The sequence below is a fragment of the Drosophila elegans genome, unplaced genomic scaffold, assembly GCF_018152505.1.
Source record: "Drosophila elegans isolate 14027-0461.03 unplaced genomic scaffold, ASM1815250v1 contig_208, whole genome shotgun sequence".
Taxonomy (NCBI): domain Eukaryota; kingdom Metazoa; phylum Arthropoda; class Insecta; order Diptera; family Drosophilidae; genus Drosophila; species Drosophila elegans.
In genome coordinates, this window is record NW_024545578.1 from 4,836,829 (window position 1) to 4,845,798 (window position 8,970).

General features: G+C 38.4%; 2 protein-coding genes across 2 annotated transcripts; both read right to left on the bottom strand.

The window, feature by feature from the left end:
* Positions 1 to 2,911: 2,911 nt before the first annotated feature.
* LOC108146485 (glycoprotein-N-acetylgalactosamine 3-beta-galactosyltransferase 1) lies at positions 2,912 to 5,256 on the bottom strand. Its single transcript, XM_017272514.2, has 3 exons — positions 4,527 to 5,256; positions 3,760 to 4,129; positions 2,912 to 3,699 (listed from the first exon to the last, which is right to left on the bottom strand). The coding sequence occupies exons 1-3, from the start codon at positions 5,069 to 5,071 to the stop codon at positions 3,496 to 3,498; spliced, it is 1,119 nt and encodes a 372-aa protein (XP_017128003.1). The 5' UTR covers positions 5,072 to 5,256; the 3' UTR covers positions 2,912 to 3,495.
* An 87-nt stretch (positions 5,257 to 5,343) lies between these two features.
* Positions 5,344 to 7,137, bottom strand: LOC108146486 (glycoprotein-N-acetylgalactosamine 3-beta-galactosyltransferase 1). The gene is made up of 3 exons (XM_017272515.2): positions 6,502 to 7,137; positions 5,760 to 6,126; positions 5,344 to 5,703 (listed from the first exon to the last, which is right to left on the bottom strand). Exons 1-3 carry the CDS (start codon positions 6,939 to 6,941, stop codon positions 5,482 to 5,484), a joined length of 1,029 nt encoding a protein of 342 aa, XP_017128004.1. The 5' UTR covers positions 6,942 to 7,137; the 3' UTR covers positions 5,344 to 5,481.
* Positions 7,138 to 8,970: the final 1,833 nt, after the last annotated feature.

Consider the following 8,970-nt stretch of genomic DNA (forward strand, 5'->3'; position numbering starts at 1 on the left):
GCTGCCACTTCCTCTTTTGCATGCAAGTCCTGCACGTGTCCTTTTTAAGTTTTCTTTTCTATAAATTATAATATTTTTGTATACTATATGTGTGAGTAAAATGCAAGAACAGGCACTTCCGCCTTATGACATGCCAATGAGTCAGAGTTGAGGTCCTTTTTAGCTACAGGTATGTCTTGGGGTTATTCATTTTCTTCATAACTACCCCTCCCCTTCTTCTTGGCACGCGTCAAAAACCGAAGGGCGAGAAGTCATTTTTTAGGGGTTGCTCGATGGGTTTTTTTTTCTTATAAGAAGCATTCCTTAGCCGGAAGAAGCAAAGCAACACGTTCAAGACATTGTTGAGTCACCACTGAAGTTATTATTACCCCCGTAGACCTCCTTCACATCCACACTTTACCCCTGTGTGTGCCGGCATTTATTTCCATTCAAGGAATCCGGGCAACCGTCGGGATCATCGTTCTTATCGGAGGCGCCTTCCTTGAGGTTTTGTCCTTTTAGGGTCCTTTCATTCAGTTACTCATTCACTCATTCATTCATTCCCTCGTCACCTAATTGAGAGGAGGACAAACCAGAACGAGCCCATAAAGGGGCAATTCCTTTTGCCGGGTAAGTGCCAATTGTAGGTTTCACTTTAGGCTACAAATTGAAACGCCTCCTGCCAGGACTTCTTACCCTCGTTCTTCGTCCTTCGTCCTTTGTTTACCTTTTTCTCGGTCTGCCATCCCCTTCCTCAAGGGGAAGCCATTAAATTGATTATAAGACATTGTTGAAATGTGTAAACTGCTCCGTCTCAGACATTCGGTCGCCGAGGGAAGTCCCCTTTTTTTTGTCTCCGCTTCTCTGTCTGTGTTTGCTCGCCTGCTCAGTTTCTCACTTTCTCAGCTTCTCCCCATAAGTGTGTGGGTTTTCTTGAGGGCGTGGCATAGTTGAGTGAAGTCGAAGCTGAGGAATTCAACTAATTAGAGGGGAAGAACGATGGTTGCTTACAAAAGAAGAAAAAAATATAGGTGTTGATGGACCATTTGGGTTGGTAATGGGCTCACCTCAAGGGGTTAATGAAGGTAACGGAGTCATTGCTGTTTTATTGAGCCAAAAAGGTGTGTCTGAGCCGGTTTCCAAGGAGTTCCCCGGAGAAGCCAGGCGAAACCACAGCTTATAATGCATTGCTCATGGGGTTAACGCACGGAAATGAATCAAGGTGTCAACGAAGATCGCCGAAAGGGATTTTTGGGATAACAGTAAAGGGTTAAGAAATAAATAAAGGAACAAACATGTTTTTGTTGTAAAAAGAGGCGTGTTAACAACAATTTTTATAGCTAGATTGGTTTTTGATGACTCCATTGACATATAAGAATAAATAAATATATTACATGTTACTTAAAAGTGTATTAAATAAATACGTTTTACCATTATATTTATTAAGATTTGAGATGGGAATAAAATAGTTTCTATTGTTTAAAAATGTGTTAAAAATTCTTCTAAAATGAAAGGTTTTTTAAAGTCCCTTTGTATTTATTTCAGATTGTGAAATGGGACTAAAATAAATAAATGAATTAAAAATATTTAAACTTACTTCAAAGAACACAACAAGTTGTATAAAAAACAAACACTGTCAATCTTAAAAACAAATAGTTTATCCTGAGTTTTATTCATTTCAAGATTTTAAGGATTTCTAGACCAAAACAGCTTCAATATATTTATATATTAAAGGGAAATTGGCAGAAATAACTTTGTGATACAACTTGAATAGTAAATAATCACTTAGAAATAAGAGGATACAATATTTTACGAAATACTAAATTTTAAAGTGAACAAATGGAAAATATTTTTAAGAGAAAGGGTAACTGTATAAATGTTCCTTAGCAAAAGAGGTTGACTGACAGCTTGCAACTAAGGCAAACCACCACACATTTATATTTACAAAGTTAAATAGTCGAACAAATATAAAATCAAATGCAAATTTTATAAAAAGGTCCGCTGACTTTCCCCGCCCCACTGCATCCTGTTCCTGTTTGGCTGGAAAAGTCAGCAGCTGGCACCGCCGAGCCCTTATCGCAATCACTGATAGCAGTTACAAGGCAGAAATCTGTCGGGAGCCTGTTTACGGCCCGATAACCAGGACACGTGTGTCGCTGCATTAGCATACTTTGCACACACAAAGGGATAGGATATAGAAAAAGGTATTGGAATAGGGAGCTCAATGTGACGAAAGCTCCCTCCACACACACACACAAAAAAAAAACGCAAACTATTAGGGGAAAGAAAGCAAACAGCGCAGGCGCAACTGGGGTTCAACATTCAGATACCGAAACTGGGTTGGGCACGTTCCAAAAGGGCCAACCCTGGCTTAGATAGCTACACACAAACAGGCATATCGAAGTAGCAGCTGCCTTTGCCAAAAACGAGTTTATCCTTATCCAACGAATTCAGGACTCTGTGAGCTCGCGTGCCGTCAGTTCAGTCCGGTTACCTCCCCCTTCGAGCTCATTTCATTGCTCATAAATAACAATGCAATGATCCCCAGGTATTTTTCACGTGCTTGGCACGTTTCACTCGATTTTCCGGTTCTCGATTCCCTCAATTCTCTGCACTAATCCGCCAGGAAAAGAAGGTCGCTGGCTGAGGCACGCGTCCTTTTTGATAAATTGTGCTTTAAAGCGCAGGGGCTTGGGTTTCTGTTTCAGTTTCTGTTGCTGCTTCTCTTTCTGGAGCAAACGTCTTGACAAATGGCCAAAACAGCTCCAGAGGACAGCCCACGACGAGGAAGACGAACCATTGTCTGCCTTATTGCTCGAATAAATCTTCATCTTCATCTTCATCGTCTGCCATCGTCTGCCAGCTTCTGGTTTATTTATCAAGGTGGAGCAATTACATTAAGTCAGCCATGGTTATCGGACACGACCTGGGACCAATATCGCAGCTGGGCATGCATCTCCCGGAAGTTCAGACGCGGCGGCAGCTCCACTGCCCCCATTGGGTGGCCAAAAACACTGAGGCGATGCAGGAAGAACTCCCAGAGGTCAAAGGGATACTCCCTGGCCGGGTGAAAGCTGATCAGGGAACTGGAGCAGCAGGCGTGGGGCTGAAATACAAGAAATAATTTAACAATCAATTCTTTTAACATAACGCATCATACACATATAAATAAATTATGTTATTATCAATTTTTAAAGCTCTTCTGAAAATTGTTTGTACTTCTGCTTGGAAAATTACCTTATAAATTGTTTAAAGTTATTAATTATCTTTATCGGAAATAGTTCTCGCTAAGGTTATTATTTAAATATATTTAACACATAATGACGAGGTTATTAATAATAATTAATGAATTCTAAAATAACTGATATTTTTGACGAGCGATTAAAAATAGACAAGTACATATTTTCAATTAAAAACAATACGATTCAAAAATAATATTCATTTAATTGTGCTAATGGTTAAAATCTTGATGCTTGGTAACGTGTTGATTGGCAGGATCATCTTTGACATCTTAAGTTATCCTTTGTGGTCGGCGACTTGGTGGGCCCAATATTGCAGACGCTCGTTCATCTGCCTGAAGCCCAAACGCGAAGGAAGTGCCCTTTGTGTCCTATGCAGTCCGAAGACCCTCAGGTAGTACAAAAAGAATTCGAAAAACTCAAACTCGATGTCTTTGACATAATGAAAGGTTATAGCCGATGCAGAGCAGCAATCGCTTCTCTAAAAATAACAATTGATAAATTACAAAGCTGGTAAATATTTAAAATCATAGATACGTACATTTGGCTGATGGAAGAAGTAGCTATCCATCCAGGAGCCATATGGGATGAAGGGAATTAAAGTCCACAGACTGACGGGCAGGAAGCGGTGATGTCCTTGAAAGTCCCGCGTATCTCCAGCCACTACACCCACGTCCTGCAGGCAATGTCCAATCTGAACGTCCTCGGAATCGCCGTTCAGTTTGCAGGTGGTGGTGCTGTTCAGGGCGAATAAGTTCAGACGACGCAGGGCGTCCCTACTTAGCACATATCCTCCGCCACCGGACATGTAGCCCTGGGAATAAGACGATTTGAAGCGACAGCCAAAGTAAACAGACGATTCGGGATCATAGGGGTAGAGGAACAGACGCAAGTTCTCCATTACAACATAACTGAAAAGGTGAATTATTATTATATCATACTAAGATACCCAATTACATCATGGTATATTATTTAAGTATCGTACTTCAATAGCAAATTAAATCATATCACTATGTTATTTATATATATTACTTAAATACCAAATTACATCTAGCATTATTATTTAAATATCATACTCAAGTATCAAATTACATAATAGTATTTTATTTAAATATTATACTTAAACACCAAATTACAGCATAATATATTATTTAAACATCACACTTAAATACAAAATAGCATCATAGTAAATTATATTAATATCATACCTTAACATCATAGTATATAACATAAATATCATAATATATTATATAAATATCCTACCTTATTATATAAATATCATACTTAAATGCGATTTATATCACTTACGTGTCATCATCGGCCTTCAGAAACCAGTCGTACTCATTCAAGTGATGCTTGTGGACATACCCCATCCCAGTGCGTACTTTGGCATACAGATTATTCCGAGATTCGGATATGTTAATCTTGAGAATATTCAGATGGGGATCCGTTTTGGTGCTCATGAAGATGAGTTTGTTGCAGCGTGCTCCCCACGTGCGATTGACACGAGCTGCCTTCGTGCTGTGCGAAGATGGCATGGTGAGCACCAGACACAGGATTCGCACCTCCCGCCTCAGCCAGATGGCCAGGTGCTCCTCCGTGGCCACCGGATACTGCAGCAGCGCCGCCTTTTCACTCGCCCCTAAGTCGTTATTCCTCCACAGCTTCAGGTAGCCTACAAAATCCGTGAGTCGCACGCCTATAATTATGCCTAATACTAAAAACAAGGTGTTCCGCACCATTACCAGAATCATTATATACTGTGTTGATAGCATTTTGCAGCTGGAGAGAGATCCCACGCTGTGACTAACTGGCGCAGCAAATTCATTTTTATTTTCAATTAGAGAGGTCATAGTGTCTTAAATTTCATTCGGCATTTTTATTTATTCAGTCTTACGAGGACTTTTCTTAGAGCAGTTCATTATTCATCAAAGTTACTATAATATTGTGTCGAAAACATACATAAATTCTAAAAAATGTTTAAGACTTGAAAAAACAAAAATAAGAATGAGATCTAGATATTTCAAACATATACAAAAAGAAAAGAATATTAATCCCTAAGGAACTAAAAAAACATATTTTCAAATGAATAAGTAAGCAACAAAACATTAACAAAAACGTTAGGTATTAATTAATTCGATACTTTATTTACAATCTACACTTAAAAAGTCAGTAGTTTCTAAAATTCGAACACTATTTCTATTTGACTATGGTTATGTCTAGTATGAGTCATAAATATCCCCTACGCATAAACTATATAATATTATTCCTGCCCTAACCAAGCGTATGGATTGGTGCTATTCTCCTGTGACCAGTAATTCATCTGGTTCTGCAGTTGTTTGTCATCCAATCTGGGTGGCAGCGTTCTCTGCGATAAAGGAGTTCCGAATACCCTCAGTCGATACAGCAGAAACTCATACATTTCGAACTCGTGGTTCTTGACGTAGTGAAAGCTTATTCCCGAGCTAGAGCCAGTTTCGTTAACCTAATAACATTTAAATAATTTAGTATTGATAAAATTAGTTATTTTCTTGTACTTACTGGTTCATAAAAGGTTAGTTTGTGTAACCAATTGTCGGTGGGGAAGCTGGGCAGCATATTTTTGAGAGACATGGGCAGAAATCGGTCCCGACCTTCCTCATCTCGGGAATCGCCAGCCACCACGCCCACATTCTGCAGGCAGAAGCCTATCTGTCTGTCCTCTGACATGTTGTTAAGCGGACAGAAGCGGGTATTGTTGAAGGCAAAGAGATTGAGTCGACGCAGTGCATCACGACTGATCACGTAGCCAGCTCCTCCGGACATATATCCCTGCGGAAAAGTAGTGCGGAATCGGTGGCCAAAGTAGAGCGCTGCCTCTGGATCGTAGGGGTAAAGCAGGAGCCGCAGGTTTTCCATTATCACAAAGCTGTAATCAAGTAATATTTAATAAGTAAAATTTTAAATATATATTGTATAAATACCAAAATACTACATTGGTAAAAAAAAACATTCAGTTATTTAAAATAGTAATTTTTTAGTAGGTCATTTAAATCTGAATATTTAATTTAAGCCTTATTAATTTCTTAAAATTTTAACATTATATCCAAATAGGTCACATTCTTTTCTAGGTATAATTTATAAGATATTTTATGTTTTAATATAAAATCATGTAATTTTATATTAATATAATATATAGCATAAATATGTTTAATATATATATTGAATATATTGTTACATACTGAGTTTGCATATTATTATAAAACAATGTTATCTTTTCTATTTTTACTATCAGTGTACTTACGTGTCATCGTCTGCCTTTAAGAACCAGTCGTACTCCTCGACGTAGTTTTTGTACACATACTCCAGGGCCTTCCTCATCTTGGGATACAGATTGTTTCGGTCCTCGGGAACACCCACATCGATGGCGCCCAGCTCCTGATCCTGCTGACTGCTGATGAAGATCAGCTTGTTGCAGCGCTTGCCCCACGTGCGCTTCACTTTTCTCACCCTGGTTTGGTGATTCTTCGGCATGGTCAGCACCATGCAGAGCACCCGAGTCTCGTTGTGGAGCCACTGGGCCAGCTGCTCCTCCGTCGGCAGTTGGGGCGTGGCCTCATCATCGATCTCGGTGATGGCCGTGCTGCCGAATTGCGTTTCGGTCAGTTGGAAGTACTCGAAGAAGTCCGTCAGCCGGATGCCGATGATCAGGCCAAGTGCCAGGCAGAGTATATTGCGATACATTCCGAGTGTATTCCAGACAGCGAATAACCAGCACCAGCTGGCATTTCGTTTGGCGCTTCTCCGGATGGGATATTATTTTGTGGGCACTCGGCGGAGAACGGGGATTGGAGTGGCAGTGGAGCTCTTACAAAACGAGCCGCGGGCACAGCGAATGCATTTCGCGGCGTCGCTCATCGCCGCCAGCTGATCAACGACTGTTCGATGGCTCCGTTCGCAAACAGCTAAAAAGAGTCTCCCCCAACAGAGAAAGAAATTGGTAATTAAAGTCACTGCAAAAAATTGTTCATTTTATATTAAGAATATAAATTATGTTAACTTTAAAAAGAATCTCAAAATAATTATTACTATTGATACATATATTTGTTTTAATATGTGTGTGTATGTGTAAATAGCACCTAAAACTAGGTGATTTTTATATTACCATTATTTTGTTTAAATGAAAAATATAAAATCTTTATTTATAGTTTTCATAAACTTACGAAAACAATATATATATTTTGTTCCTAAGCTGAAAAATAGAAAACTTTATGTATAACTTTTCACAAACTTTATAAACTATGTATTTTCTCTTTAATTTTCGCACTTTAAGGATTCCAAAAAATGTAATAAAGTTAACTTAAGTAACTATTTTAACATGCAAGATTTTTTCATAAAAAAAAATTCCCTACAAGAAAATTGTTGTTTAAATTTTAATAAGGCAAATAAGTTAAATCTCTGGAAATAATTTGCTATAACAAACTTTTTCACGGAAAATAAAAAAAACCGTCAATCTTTAAATCATCTTAACGCTATTAATCAATTATGTTCACTGCCAAAATATAATTTAATCTTTAGTTTCCTACAAAAGTTTTTACACATTGAAACCAAGCAAGTCATTAATCAGATTTATCTATAAAATCATATAACTATACACGGAACGTATTTCTTCAAGGAAATTGTATATGCAATAGTGTTAAAGACAAATTATAAATGAACCAAAAATATATATAGAAATATTATATTTACCATTGCATCCTGTAAGTTTTCTTTCAAGTGCACACACTCTCAGCCAGGCTGAAACGAGTTTTCGAATTTGGCTTGTGATTGGCATTTGTAATGAGTCACACGTGGTGCGTTCGTCTTCGCTCTTGAAGCGTTTGTCGCACTAAAGCCAAGATCTTTCAAATAGTCAACAATAGGAAATCAAAACAAGACTCACTTTGGTCCAAGGCAGATGCCATTCATCGACTGACTGACCAGCCGCCAAATGGTTTCCCTTTCCCTTTCCGGAGCCACGATCATCATCCAGAGCATCGGCAGCTATTTTTGGGGCCAACCGGTTTGGTTTGGAGCCTCCTCTTGACCCACTCTGTCATAAACTAGCGCCTCTCACCCACTGTGTAATCCCAGTTTAATCCACCAAACCGAACTGAACCGCTTTGCTTGTGGCAATGAAATCACTCAATTTATTTTTTTTATTGCTAGATAATGTTTCATTTCATTTCGTTTGTTTATGTTTATGTTTTAGCTTTCCATGGTACAATATTATCCGCTTGTTATATATTTACTTAGTACAACTGAATTCGTTTTAGATTGTAGATTTACTTTAGCATGGTTTCTTTAGACTAAATGTGGACTAATTATTTCGCTTCAGTTTGTTTGTGTTTTGTTTTGTTAATCATTTCGCATTGTTAAACATCTAGTGTCTTGTTATTCTCGTTTCTTTATTTTTTTTGTTGTTTTTGGGCCAGCGCTTTTTGCTTTCAACTCATCATGTCTGGCCGTAGAAAACTTGGTTACAAAACATTTAATATTAGTTTGTCTGCTGGCTAAACGTACTTAGAGCTGCTTTATTATTCCGATTTCTTCCCCGATTACACGCTATCTATTTCTCATTATACGTTTAGTAAGTGCACTTGCCAATTTCTGTTTATCGGAGGAGCCTCGCGCCAGAGGCCTTAAAATGAAGGTAAATGTGGCGAAATAAACAAAAATTGTCCGGCAAACTCAATTAACCAATCAATCGGGGCTAATGCAAATGATCCCTCTC

Coding starts and splice junctions, on each gene's coding strand:
- LOC108146486 (XM_017272515.2), bottom strand. CDS start 6,941: ATGTATCGCAATATACTCTGCCTGGCACTTGGCCTGATCATCGGCATC. Junction 6,127..6,501: donor TTAAAGGCAGACGATGACAC/GTAAGTACACTG, acceptor ACTTGATTACAG/CTTTGTGATAATGGAAAACC. Junction 5,704..5,759: donor AACTAACCTTTTATGAACCA/GTAAGTACAAGA, acceptor AAATGTTATTAG/GTTAACGAAACTGGCTCTAG.
- LOC108146485 (XM_017272514.2), bottom strand. CDS start 5,071: ATGACCTCTCTAATTGAAAATAAAAATGAATTTGCTGCGCCAGTTAGT. Junction 4,130..4,526: donor CTGAAGGCCGATGATGACAC/GTAAGTGATATA, acceptor TCACCTTTTCAG/TTATGTTGTAATGGAGAACT. Junction 3,700..3,759: donor ACTTCTTCCATCAGCCAAAT/GTACGTATCTAT, acceptor TGTTATTTTTAG/AGAAGCGATTGCTGCTCTGC.